Genomic DNA, 14914 nt, shown 5'->3' with positions numbered 1-14914 from the left:
TATTCTCTCTGACTCCAGGAGGCTGGAAAAATTCAGCCTGTTAATTTTGTTTTTCTCTCTTTAGATACTGTCTGATCTGCTGAGTATAACCAGCATTTTCTGTTCTGATCTCAAATATACTACCTCACAAACAAAAAGAAGCAATTATTATAAAAATTGGCAAATTATTTTAGAATTTCACTAACATATTCAGCATCCAATACAGCAAAGGAGTGCAGGAGGATAAAAATACTGTAAAATTCAAATGTATCTGTATACAGTGGGATAAAAAGAATGCAAGCATAAGTTGCAGTTCTATTTTTCTCAAATGCTTCTAGTTTCATTTCAATTGCACTGTTTTTACTTCCATTTTCAATTTTATATCCTTAAATTTTACTATGCCTATGAGCTTCGTTACAAAAATTAGTAAAGCCCCCTTCACTTGGTAAACATACCAAGGTGCCTCACAGCAGCATTATCAATCAACTTTGACACCAAGATACATAGAGATATTCGGACTGATGGCCAATGGTGAGCATCTAAAAGGATGGAAGAGGCAGAAGGCAGAGGAGTATAGGGTGGTAATTCCAGAGTTTCAGGTTAAGACAGCTGAAAGCATGGTTGGCTTTGATGGAATGATCACAATCGGGGATAGGCATGAGACGGGAATTAGAGGAGCACAGAGGCTATGAAGACTTGTAGGGTTGGAGGAGGTTGTAGAGAGATGGGGGACATGGGAAGATTTGAAAACAAGGATGAGAATCTTAAAACTTAGGTACTGCTGAACTGAGAACCAATGGAGATCAGTGAGAACAGGATGATGGACAAGTGGGGCTTGATACTAGTTAGGATCTGAAGAGCAGAGTTTTGACTGAACTTATATTTATCAAGAGTGAAAGATAGGAGTCTGGTCAGAAGAGTGTTGGATAGTCAAGTTTAGAAATAACAAAAGCATGGATGAGGGTTTCAGCAGCTGAGTAGTGAAGTTGGGAGATATTATGAGGTAGGCAGTATTAATTATGAAGCTGACATGTGGTTGGAAACTCATCTCCAGGTCAAATTCGACAGTAAAGTGGTGAATGGTCTGGTTAAGCCTGAGACAATTGCCAGGGAGGGGGATAAAATTGGTGGCTAGGAAATTATAGTGGGGACCAAAGATCACAGTTTCAGCTTTCCCAATATTTAGCTAGAAGAAATTTCTGCTCATGTAGTACTGGATGTCAGACAGCAGTCTCACAATCTAGTGTCAATGGAGGACTTGAGAGAGGTAGAGCAGGCTGTTGTAAATATGGAACCTGATCTCATGTTTTGGGATGATGTTGCCAAGGGACAGTCTGTAGATAACAAATAGGAGAGGACAAAGATGGATCCTTGGGGACTCAGAAAATAATGGTGCTGGAGTGGGAAAAGACAGATGACTCTGTAGTGATGACTGGACAGATAAGAACAGAACCAGATGAATGCGGCGCTACCTAAATGGATGACAGAAGAGAAGTATTGGAGGAAGATGGTGTAGTCAATTCTGCCAAAAAATACAGACAGGATGGGGACACACAGCCATATGGCATGGCATTTGTGATTTTGATACCTGCCATTTCAGTGCTGTGGCAGATTGGAAGGATTCAAACATGGAATTCCAGGAAAGATGACCTTGCAGCTATACATTTTTATTGCTTGAAATATCTTTAGCAAGTCATAGATCACCACACAGATTACTGAAACATCTTTACATTTTTGTTCAGAAAAACCGAAGCTCCATCAATGGGCGTTTAAATAAGCAGCATACATAAATATGTTTCTTGTGAAGTTATATCAGCAGAGCAGCAGCTCTGAGGAAATCCCTTGCCAGTAGATCCACTGAATATAGCTCAGTTTCTTTAGCTGGAAACATTTCCCTAGTTTTACAGTATGGTGCAGATAAAAATATTTCTGTTTAGAAAGAAAAACATGCTTCATTTTCTCTCCCAGTGCCTCAGTTTATTAATTTTTACCGTAGCCATATATACCCAAGTCTCAGGTTTAATCCCAGAGCTATGTTAACTGATCACAGCTTGGCAATAGGAACACAAAAATTAGCCAGAATGTTTGGTGCTGATCGATATGATGACTATCTCCTGGATGTCAAGTGGAGACAAGATTAGGCTCTGCTATGACATCCTTTTAACCTGAACAACCTGTTAACAATCAGACTAAAATGATTATAGTACAGAAGGGGGCCAGTTGGCCTGGTGTGGCTGTGTCCTTGCAAGAACAACTCACCTAGTCTTCCACTGTAGCCCTGAAAATTCTCTCTCTTCAGGTGCTTATCCAATGAAAGCTTCGATTACTATTGCGAACTCAACTCTCAGGAGGCGCCTTCCAAATTCTAATTACTCTTCAAAAAAATGTTTTTCATGTCACCATTGATTCAAGAGCAGTCAAGAGTTAGACACTTCAAAATGGGGAGGGGGTAAAAATGGTGACAGGATAAAAAAAGGGAAGTCCTTTTCAAAATACTATTTTTCCCACTTTTATTCTAAAGTAAAGGAAGTTACCTTTTTCCTTCAACACAGATCTCATTGCTCCTTTTTATCTGTTGAATGATCCATTTAGTGAGAGTAATCCTCTTTTCCTGTACATTTAAAGAAACTGAGAGTGATTATTAAAAACCACCAAATAATCTACCTCAAAAATAATTGTCAACCAGATAATAAAGATTACTAAATAATCCAGTTATTCAGAGCTTAAGAGTTTTGCTCCAAGAAACATCCACCAATGAAGCATCCATTGACCATCTGCTGCTGGTGGAGCTGATTCTCAGTTACTAATTTTGTGGACACCGCGCGTACCAGTTAATTTCTATCTCTAGTAGTCCACTTGAACGATCTAGTATTGCCATTTAGAAAGGTCTTGATGTGTTCTTCCTTAACAATGATCTCAGAGAACAGTTGTAAGGAGAGGCTGGATAGACTGGGACTTTTTTCTCTGGAGCGTAGAAGGCTGAGGGGTGATCTTATCGAGGTCTATAAAATAATGAGGGGCATAGATCAGCTAGTCAATATCTTTTCCCAAAGGTAGGGGGAGTCTAAAACTAGAGAGCATAGATTTAAGGTGAGAAGGGAGTGTCCAGAGAGGCAATTTTTTCACACAGAGGGTGGTGAATGTCTGGAACAAGCAGCCAGAGGTAGTAGTAGAGGCGGGTACAATTTTGTCTTTTAAAAAGCATTTAGACAGTTACATGGGTAAGATGGGTACAGAGGGATATGGACCAAATGCGGGCAATTGGAATTAACTAAGGGATTTGAAAAAAAGGGCAGCATGGACAAGTTGAGCCAAAGGGCCTGTTTCCATGCTGTAAACCTCTATGACTCCATTACTCTATAACAGGATTAAAGTTTTGAAACGAGTGGCTACAAATGCTATGAAATGGAGAGCTGTACTCTTAGTTTTTTTTCTACATACGGAGAAATGCACATCCTATTCATATATAACCTTTAAACTACCCGTCGTTGCTCTAATGGCAGTCTTTAACATAAAGTATTCTACATCACACCCCATTCCTTCTCGATTTGTTGACAACATTTGATTTTTGGTATTACACATATTATTTAAGTAGCTCATTTCGTCAACAGGATTCCTGTATTACAATGAGAAATCTTAACTCTCATGCAATCAAGGTGTTAGTCAAACTTTAACACAGAGGTTAAAAAAAGTATAGCTGCTGTTAATCTGAAACAAAGCACAAATTTCTGGAAAAATCCAGGTCAAGCTATTCTTTTGTCTCCAAGAATGCTGCCCAACCTGCTGAGTACGTCTAGTATTTCTGATTCCAATAATGAGATTTCAACTCATTTTCCCCAGTACCTTGGTTTGACCATGCAAAAACCGTTGACCTCAGGCAGGATTTTCCGATTTTAGGGCGAGCACAGCCAGAAGATCCTGCTCTATTAACCTCAAAACTCTCATGGTTGAATGACATGTCAACACTCATCATCACACCTCATACATTAAGATGGCCATTTGAACAATTCTCCAGAAGTCATAAACCATAACCGTCATGAGAAAACGTGAGAGGGGGACAGAATGATTCTAATTACACCGCTATTGCAACTAAGTTTGCAACTCTGGCAGAGGAACGAAGAGAAGCTAGAGTGTGAGGCAAGCAGATTAAAACAATGGTGTTTCTCCAGGAACATAATGAACGATCACACATCATTATTTTAAATGAGAATGAGATTTTGATGCAAAAGAGTTGTTCTTCATTGCAGATAGTGTCACCAGTCAAAAGAATTAGCAATCTATCAAATGCACCAAACGTGTTTGTTGGAGGTATGACAGAGTAGAACTACACAGCATTTGACCTTTTTCACTGGTAAATAACAAAAAAATTAACACTATAATCTCACCGTAGTTCTTTTCAATATTTATTTGATTACAAATATTTCATGAGACATTGCGTGCTACATTTTTAAATTTACTAATCTTAAACTGTATGTAAAACAACACGAATTATTTTTTGTAATTGCAAAATCGTACATGTTGTTTCATTAAAGTGCATACAGCTAAAATGATGAATTTCCAATGAATTTCACACATTTCAACAATCAGCTATAACAGAAAAACCTTTATAATGTTGCATAAAAATGATTAAAAACAAATATATACATATATATAAATAAAAGTAAATTACTGCAGATGCTGGAATCTGAAACCAAAAGAGAAAATGCTGGAAAATCTCAGCAGGTCTGGCAGCATCTGTAAGGAAAAAAAAGAGCTGATGTTTCGAGTCCAGATGACCCTTTGTCAGCTTTGAAAACAAAGGGTCATCTGGACTCAAAACGTCAGCTCTTTTCTCTCCTTACAGATGCTGCCAGACTTGCTGAGATTTTCCAGCATTTTCACTTTTGGTTTCATTTATATAAATGTTTATTAATATGTTTAGTTTACTTACCGATTTACTTTTCGGACTATCAACACGGTCAGCTTTCGATTTTACAGCTTCCGTTCCTTGTCTTCTTGGTATACTGATCTTTGGTGATGTCAGCAAGATAGTACACAAATCCTTACACTCTTCAATACCTTTATTTTGTTTTTCACAATGCTGATATCTTGTTTGCATTTTTTCAATATGTGGGTGGACAAACTTTTTCAAGGAGGAAGCACTCAAATCTGTGCAGTTCTGGACTTCACTTCTTGTGCAGTTGGTATAGTTATTAGTAGAAACTGAATCTGCTGTGTTTAATAATGTGTCCTGAGATCTTTCATCGTCACCATCATTGCCATTATCGGTATCCTCTTTCAGAGGAACAGCGTTCCAATTTTCAGGTTTTTTGACAGTGCTATCAGCAGTGAATATCCTTGCACTTTTCTGAAGAGCTTCTATATTTTCAATGGGCTGACAAGTGCTGAGTTTATTTGACACGTTTGGTATCAAAACTGTTGCTCCATGTTGGTTGCTGTCCAGCAATTCCACTGTTGTGCAAAGTATGAAAATCATTAGATACCAGAGCATCAGATGGAGGATAGAGTACAAACCCAAACGCCCTGCATCGCCACCAACCCTAAAAATTGCTGCTATTAGTATAACTGGGAGTCTTTTAAAGACTTAAATTACTCAATTATTCAACGTACTTGGGTAGATTGTACCCCACTACATGGAGAGATTATAGACATGTTCGAGGCATTAACAATCATTATGAGGGGACAGTGGAAATGGGGAATATTAGTTAGGAAACAGGACAGTCCATATTCAAAAATGTTAGGCAACTCACATATTGTGGAATCAATTAGACTTGCACTTTATCTGGACTTAATTAACATGTATTCAAAAGGAAAAAAATACTACTTGACCAACTTTCTTGGCATTTTAATGAATTAATATCCCAAGTGGCAAGCTCTACTTGTTGCACTTGAATTTCCAGGTGGCATTTAACAGAATTCCACAAAAAAGGATATTAGTCAAACTCAAAACATTAGGCTCAAGACAGATCCTGAGAGTGGATAACTAGTGCTTGGTAGAAGACTCACACTGGCGTGGAAAATACCCAGGATGCCATAGAAGTAGGTGGTTGAACCACAACCGTTTGTAACTTAGATCAATGGTTTGACTGAGAAACTCGATGCAAATTGGTCAAATTTATTGATGATGCGAAACTAGAAGGAATGGTGAAATTGAAGAACACAGTAAGAAGTTTAACAACACCAGGTTAAAGTCCAACAGGTTTATTTGGTAGCAAAAGCCACACAAGCTTTCGAGACTCTAAGCCCCTTCTTCAGGTGACCACTCACCTGAAGAAGGGGCTTAGAGCCTCGAAAGCTTGTGTGGCTTTTGCTACCAAATAAACCTGTTGGACTTTAACCTGGTGTTGTTAAACTTCTTACTGTGTTTACCCCAGTCCAACGCCAGCATCTCCACATCGAAATTGAAGAAGACAGCTCAGAAGTTAGAATGATCCAGATAAACCATGAAAGGTCCCGAAAGACCCAAAAAATTAGTTTTAGCAATTTTGTTACTCAAAATATCTAACTAAGGCACTTGGGTCCACACAACTCAGCTGCTCTTCGCCGATTTCAACAAACTCACTGAAGGATTAGGACAGAAGGCCTCATGATTTCAGCAAAATAGGAATTATTGAATTATTATTCAGGGATTATCTTCTATTGCCACATTTCCTATGCCATAGTCCTTATTATACATTGAAACACTGAACACTCAGTAAAGCATGAGGATGTGCCTGGTCACATTACTCCTATTGATTAGGTTGTAAAATTACCATCATTTCACCCATAAATGTTTTACCACTCTTCTTCCTCTGACTCCAAATACAAACATACGAATTAAGAACAGGAGTCAACCTCTCGACCCCTCAAAACTGCTCCGCCATTCACCAAGATCAAGGCTGATCTTATTCTGACCTCTTGTCTACCCCCAATAATCTTTTATCAAGTATCTATCTGCCTCTGCCTTAAAAATATTCACGGCCCAAACTTACAATCTCGTCTTCCCTATTGTTCAGCAAGGCGAGTTGGTGAGATTGGGAGAGAGGCAAAAAATCAGGTTTATGCCCGGTTTCTTGCCCACCCTGACATTATCGGCCCTGTTCTGCTGGCGAAAAGGGCACGAAGCTGATTTAAATATTTATGCCATCATAATGGAGGCTATTGAAGCCCCCTTGAGTGGTTGGGGGCAGGGCAGTGCTCGCGTGGCATTGCCCACCAGGCACCATAACAGTGCCAAGGGGGATGGGGCCTGAGTGGGGATGGGAGCAAAGGGGGAGCTCCGGGGGGGGTTGCTCCCCCACTTGAATCACTTCTTGAACTACGATGCCATTATTGGTCAGCTCATCTGTCCTGCAGCCCCCACTCTCATCCAAACAAGTTGAAAGAACCTCACATCTGTTGGTCAAAAGCAATGGCTGAGGTTTAGGCACTTCTGCCCTCCAGGTCTCCTTACCTATCTCAACAATTTCCTGTCTCTGACCAAATCAGAAGACTCTAAGAGGTGTAACTGCCTCCTGGTAAAGTATCAAGGTAAGTTCCCCCTCCCTGGTGTGTTGTAGTGTGCACAGCTCGCCCTCCAGCAATTTTGCTCTACAATTAAATGTCCCAGGCAGGGAAATCATGTCTATTCAACTCAATCATGGGCTTCATTCCTTTACATCTGGGACACACTCGGGAATCCCTGTTGCCACTTGGCACATCAACAGATTGTCTCGAGCCCTGCAACAAGCACAATGTCAAACTTAACCACCCAGTTTTAGAAGAAAATGGAAACAGATAAAATGATTTTATATAAAACGGTCACACCCAGGAAGCAGAACAGCTGCTTGACATTAGTGAACCATTAGAATGGCCTAATCAGGGTCTATAAACAGGGATTTGTAAGGGCTAAGTTATGCTCAACTAATTAATTGAATTCAAGGCAATTTTACTGTATATATAGACAAATGAAATACAGGGAATAAAAGCAAAATACTGCAGATGCCAGAGATCTAAAATTGAACAGAAAGTGCTGTAAAAATTCAACAGTCTGGCACTATCTTTGCAGAGAGAAACACAGTTAATGTTTCGTGTCCAATCCAAAGAAAAGCCACATTGTTTCCCCCTCCACAAATCTTGCCAGACCTGAACTTTTTCAGTACTTTCTAGAATCTAGTGAATGCCAGCCCAGGGTTTGTGGTAACACTCTTGCCTTCAATTCAGAAAATTGTAGGACCGTGTTAAATTCTAGCAACTTGAACACATAATCAAGCCTGACATTTCAGCACATTGCTGAGAGAATTCTGCTCTTTAAGGTACTGTCTTCTGATGAGATGTTAAACCAAGTTTGCATTCTCAGGGCATCCCAAAGATCCCACGGCACTATTTGAAGAGAAGCAAGGGCTTTCTCCTGGTATCCTGGCCAACATTCATCACTGATTCTATATAACCAGGACAAGTTAACTGGTCGTTTATCTTGTTGCTAATTGTGGAACATTTGAAGGCAAACTGTTTGATTTCCCTATATTATAACAGAGACTACACATGGGACATTACTTTTAATACTGTGGACTCTAATCACCACAGGAAAAGTGAAATCATGCATACAGGAGATGAATGGATGATAGAAAGCTAAGAGTAGGAATAATCTTACCCAACACATATGTATCTTACATATACAACTTGTGTTGAGTTGGTTTAATCACATTATGTCTTGGCATTATTATGACCAAAATAGTGCCACATATCCATATAAAGTAGTTATACACACAAAATTGATTCCAACTTTTGATGATAAAGTTAAGAGCTTGGTCTTAAGTTCAACACTTTAAATGAATGCAAATACCAAAAATAAATATGAATTACACCAACTGACTTTACCTTTATGTTCTGAAAGTTTAACTGAAGCTAATGGCATGCGTTGCTTGCCTAATTCAATCTCTTGTTTCATTTGCAAAAAGGTTTTGGCTGGGGATTGTTGCATCATAGGAACATGGTTCTTTCTTTGTGAAAGCTGGCATTCAACTGGCAGAGTGGAGACTACAATAAAGAACAAAATTTATATTAATAGACATCTTAAGCAAATATCAAAATGTACAAAATCATTGGGTATAACCGTGTATACAGTAGATTCAAAATAGTCAAAACAATCTCTGGACAAGTAATAAAGAATGATCCTTCACTGAGTGGTCGACGGTGGTCTGCATCAGGCCCTTTCTTCTTCTGATAAATGAACAAGGACAATTTCAACTATGGTTAGTTTCATTAGTGGTTGCAATTAACTAGTTGAAATAGGCTCTATATACTTAATATGACGACAATATTTGAATATTGGAGCTTTGGAAAAGTCATGAAGTGCTACAGTGAGACTCATCCCACAAGAAAGGTTAAATATCCACTAAATTGTCCAGTTTAAATTGGAAAGCAATTGATCTAAAATCCAAATTCAATGTTTAAACAGTGTACAGAGGTATAGTTTCTTGATTAAAGGGTAACAGAACCTGAAAGCAAGCCATAGAAATTCACCTAACCTGGCTAAACAGATCAGGATTAAATTTAAAAGTGCTAAAGGGTCCACAAAAGATATTGTGCGCGCTGCCGTTTAGCAGGCTCCCTGCTGGGCGCCACAGCCTGTGGATTTTCGGTACCACCAGCTCCATGTCAGAAAGGGCGTGGAGCTGTATAATTTATTCTAACGGGCATTTGAATATAATTAGCTGGCCTGGGACTGAAGTCTCCGGGCGCACTCGAGTCTCCCCCTCCCAAGAATGTTTCAATCCAGCAGGGTTTACCATAGCTCACCACTATTGGGGAGCTGGCATCCTGACCCTGTTGAAGTGATGAGGGGCTTGCAGGTCAGGGTAAGGGCTGAGGATTGCCAGCTTGGCAGTGCCAGTCTGGCCCCTGGCACTGCCCAAGGGGCAAAGTGACAATGCCCAGGGGACACCTTGGCACTGCTCACTGGGCATCAGGCAGTGCCAAGGGGGCCCCGCTGCCACTCTGCAGTGATAGAGGGAGGCAGGCCAGCGATAGAGGTTGGCCATCAGGATGGGGAGGAGCAATTGGGAGATCAGGACTGCCAGGGACAAATCGGCATATGCGCAGAGGCCTGCTCAGTGCTACGCTGCCAGCTTCTCCAGTGAGAATAGGCCCCGCCCACTGATTTTTCATGTGATTCATGCTAGGGCACTCTGCAATGCAGAGTGTGTGGGAGATTCAGTTTGGAAATCCTGCTGAAAAAGCCAGCAGGATTTACTCCAGTTTTTATGCAAATTCGACACTTTGAATTTTTTGGGAGAATCTCACCCATGGATTAAATTGGAAGACAGGTTCAAAATCAGGTTAAACTTACGTATTAATTGACTAGAGCTCATGTCATTTTGACAACAGCCTACAGAACCGATAGACCACTTTGTCAGCAGATGCAAAATAAGGCTACGTATTGTGATTTTTCAAATGCAGTAGCAGACAGAATTGAATTGGTGATGGCATCCACCTCCATGGAATCAATCCAGCAAAATCTGCTAGACAGCAGAAAATGTATAGCAAAGAGCTATTCAAGGATACAATTCCTCACAGGTTGACAAAGCTTACAGATCCTAAGTACAGCCCAAATTGTTGACACACTTACTAAAACACCCAAACTTAGAAAGATATGTGGCCTTCTGCAGGCACTCAAGCAATGCCAAAGTGAGTGTCTAGGATGGAAGTCGGGGTGGGGGAAATTGGATCAGGTCAGGGGAGGGAGGTGTGCTTGGTTCCCAGTATAGGGCAATTGCCCAGAGTAACTATGGGGTTTTGGGAAATTGCAATACAAACCCTTACCTGGGAACTTCCAAAGGGGATCCCCCTGAACATTTTTGGGGTACCACCCCCAAATCCGATGCTAGGGAGCTCGGAGGTTACAGCCCAATGACTTCCTTTTGGGCTGTTAGCCAGGATCTCATTCAAGTTCATTGTGCCAAGCTGCATCTGCATCACTGATGACATTGCTGTTGTCGGTTGAAAAAAGCAAGAGCATGACCATAATCTGCACTTATTGATGCAAGCAGTACACAATGAAGGATTGTTGTTCCTGTGCCATGAATGTGCAGATCAATTTCTTTGGTTTTATTTATTCCGGTGCTGGCATAAATCCTGATGCAAGTTAAGCAGAGGATATTAAAGCTAGGCCAACTCGTCAGGATAAGGACAATCCAAGTTGTTTTGGCCTCTAATTTCTCGCTCAAAAATCATCGCAAAGGGATGTGTTGAGAAAGGATGTATCTTTCCTGTGGCACAAAGACCAATGTCACAATCCTTTGGAGACAACTAACTTGGAGTTGGATGCTGGACGGAAAGTTCTGGGAACTTACAAAAAGGCAAACTGTTAGCATTTGCTTTATAATCTCTGTCCGCAATACAAGCCAACTACTCCAACATCAAGCAGAAACATTAGATTTAGTGTTTGGAATCATGCACTTTAATACTCATCGATTTGGCAAAAGATTTGCGGTAGAGACCAACAAATCACTGGAAATGATTTGGCGAAAACCATTGACTAATGCACTGCCAAGATTGTAAGGTCTCCTGTGTGATGATACCATGCTATTGAAATATCTGATGTTTCTGTAGAAAGAGGTTTTTTAAGGTTCAGTTTTTTTTCCTACAGAGAGTCGGTATGTCTGGAAGGAATGCAGCTCAGATACTGAGAAAACAGGATAATTAATTTTAGCTAGGAATGTGTTATGTTGCAGAGTTAATGGGCTGCTGTTTGTATAAGAAGTTCTCTTGGGATATCAAGCTAGGTACACAGAGTCATGTGATACTAGGTTAATAGGAGCGAGGCTCGTAGAAGGAAAAAAAGGACGGAATTTTATTGGCACACCTGCCCGAGGCTCGTAAGATCGCACCTGAGGCCAACCTCGCCCGCCCCAATTTCAGGGCGGGAGTGCCGGTAAAATCAGGGCCAAAGTTTATCTTTCACTTTTAAAGTGAGGTGCTGGCTGGAGCTTTTTAAAAGATAGAAATGTCTCTCACGCCACAGCTTCAGGGTTTTCTACACTAATTTAAAGCAAGTATGCCTGTATTTCCTAATTATATTTAAGGTGGGATTAAGTCTATGGGAAAACCGTTGTTTACTTGGAATTGAAACAGTGATAAATTAGAAATTAGATTTAGATTCACAGAATCCCTACACTGCAAAAGGAGGCTATTCGGCCCATCGAGCCTGCACTGTCAACAATCTCACCCAGGACCTATCCCCATAATGCCATGTATTTACCCTGTTAGTCCCCTGGATACTAAGGGACAATTTAGCATGGCCAATCAACCTAACCCGCACATCTTTGGATATCTTTAAAGATTGTTCAATGGTTAAGAGTTAACTGCTTTATCCTTGTTAGAGTTATATTTAAACTGTGTTATGACTGAACTTGTTTCGATAAAAGATCACTAATTTGTCAGTAGAATCACTACTGGAGTGAAGCATCCAATCCTCACATTTATGCCGAAATAAAAAAAATGGTTGGGGTCGACTCTAGCTTCATAGTATACCATGGGGTTCTGTTCTGGAATCTCAACTCCTGATAAAGATTCAGGTTATGACTGAGAGTTTAGGTACAAGGTAACTTGATGGTCAATCAGATATACCTGGCAGATTACCTAACCCAGCGGAAACAGATGATATATCCTTGGATCTACAAGTTGACTTCATTGACATCAAACTTGAAGACGTGCTTCAAATTGATCAGGTATTTTTTAAATAATGTGAACATGAGCGCTACAAGAACAGCAAAAGATTCCACATCACAGAAACTGTGGAAAACCAGAATTGCAGGATGGCTTGATTCAATTCAGCATGTTGACAAGCACGCAAGACAATTTTAGTCTTACCAGGGCAAGTCGGGCTTCTCCCAGGGAGTCATTTTTAAAGGCAGGCTGGTCATCACATTTATCATAGAATCCCTACAATACAGAAAGAGGCCATTCGGCCCATCGAGTCTGCACCAAACACAATCCCACCCAGGCCCCACCCCCACACATTTGCCCACTAATCCCTCTCGCCTATGCATCTCAGGACACCAAGGGCAATTTTAGCATGGCCAATCAACCCAACCCGCACATCCCTGGACTGTGGGAGGAAACCGGAGCACCCAGAGGAAACCCACGCAGTCACATTGGAATACTTACAACCTGATGTTTTTCAACAGCCTCAGCACTCACACATGGGCGTAGACCAGACAAGAAGACATGCAAGAAAGACAGTCTATTGGGCGACATGGACAAGTTGGGCCGAAGGGCCTGTTTCCTTGCTGTAAACCTCCATGACTGGGTATATAAAATGACAGAAGTCACTTTCAAGATGTGCGAGGCATGTCACAACAAAGAAGCACTGATCTCACATGACGTTTTCACTCATGATAGGTTCATCATCACAACCAACCTCTCATGTACATGACACTGGTTTCAATCATGAACTACTTTATCAAGAACCATGATTTGACGATGGAACAATATGTCAAGCACAACTGTCACGCACATTCTAAGTGCTATTTTCAGTTTATTTGGTGTGTCTAGAGAGATCATTCAGGATAATGGTGTGCAATTTATAGATGAGCCATTTCAGGTTGTGAGAAAAGTGGAATATCGATCGTTCTCCTCATTGCCTTAGATTAAACAGACTCACTAAACAAATGATTTACATGGTGAACTTCCTAATTCTCAAGTGTAGACCAAACAAAATCTACACATTGCAATGTCACATTGCAGAGTGACATATTTTAAGTGCATTTAGTGCAACTATCCCATCACTGGCAGAGTTCATGCTTGGCAGACCAGCATGTACCAATCTACCTTTCTACTCTCTCAGAAACTAGAGAACAACTTTAAAACCACAAAATATGACCAATATGAATGATACAAAATTGCCAAATGTTACAGACAGGAGGGGGGCTAATTTAAAATGCCCTGATTTCTCCTCCCACCATCTGTACATGATCATAATGGTTTTTTTGTTATGTTTCTCACTTTATAAGCGGTGGGGTATTTCCCAACACATCAGTTTCGGTAATCCAATTTTTAGTAATACCCCACAACAAACTCAAGATAGGATGAAGTCAAAGGGTTTATTTTCACACTCAAACATGGTAGGGGGTAGCAATGTTACCTCCTTTTCACTCGTATAGTAAAAGAGGGATAGAGAAACAAAAAGATTTACAGGGCAAAGACTGGACTTATTGTTTCATGCATGTCCCGAGTCCAAAGATGTGCGGGTTAGGTTGATTGGCCATGTTAAAATTGCCCCATAGCGTCCTGAGATGTGTAGGTTCGAGGGATCAGTGGGTAAATGTGTAGGGATATGGGGGTAGGGCCTGGGTGGGATTGTGGTCAGTGTAGACTCGATGGGCCGAATGGCCTGTTTCTACACTGTAGGGTTTCTATGATTTTCTATGAGTCCTGAATCAAAATCTAAAGAGGTATTCCTTCAAGGAGGTTGGCAGGCTTATAACTGATGCTGTATACTTCACTTTTCCAGTGGAGTTAACTTCACACGAGGGAGTAGGCACGCAGAGATGAGTCAGTCCTGTAGGTGATGCTACAGAAGTTCCAGGAGAATCAATGTACATGGGGCTAATCTGGACAGAGCGCCTTTTTTGTGCTGCAGCCTGATTTCAGGATCTCACAGAAGGTACATGGCAACCAGCCGAGGTGACGAGGATCTGTCTGGAGCCAAGGTGCTATGAAATCATTGCACACAAAACTGCAACGGCGAGGTATAACTGAGAACAAATTAGATTCATTTCAATTCTTCAATCATCATCCAGTCCTATCGCATCTAGGACAAGATCCCAAACGTAACTAAGAATGACAATCCCACAGATCACTGAGTAACTAATTTAAAAAAACCTCCAGTCAAGTTATCATTTCAAGATCTGGGCATACCAGAAGATTACCTCCACACTTTAGAGCTCATACATTCATCTCTTCTATACACTTA

At 40.6% G+C, this 14914-nt stretch overlaps 1 protein-coding gene across 2 annotated transcripts in view; it reads right to left on the bottom strand.

Annotated features, from left to right (window-relative positions):
• mis18bp1 (MIS18 binding protein 1) overlaps window positions 1-14914 on the bottom strand; it is a 58990-nt gene that overhangs the window by 32320 nt on the left and 11756 nt on the right. For both annotated transcript variants that reach the window (XR_013500049.1, XM_078234156.1), the window contains exons 3-5: window positions 8818-8976; window positions 4910-5430; window positions 2514-2590 (exon numbers count right to left, since the gene is read on the bottom strand). Coding sequence is in view for 1 of the 2 variants with exons in the window: in XM_078234156.1 (XP_078090282.1) it covers window positions 2514-2590; window positions 4910-5430; window positions 8818-8976 (757 nt within the window). In the remaining variant the exon portion in view is untranslated. The remainder of the gene's footprint in view (window positions 1-2513; window positions 2591-4909; window positions 5431-8817; window positions 8977-14914) is intronic.

Source organism: Mustelus asterias, chromosome 18 (assembly GCF_964213995.1).
Source record: "Mustelus asterias chromosome 18, sMusAst1.hap1.1, whole genome shotgun sequence".
Lineage (NCBI taxonomy): Eukaryota > Metazoa > Chordata > Chondrichthyes > Carcharhiniformes > Triakidae > Mustelus > Mustelus asterias.
Note: the sequence above shows the minus strand (reverse complement) of the source record. Positions and strands in the feature narration are given on the sequence as shown.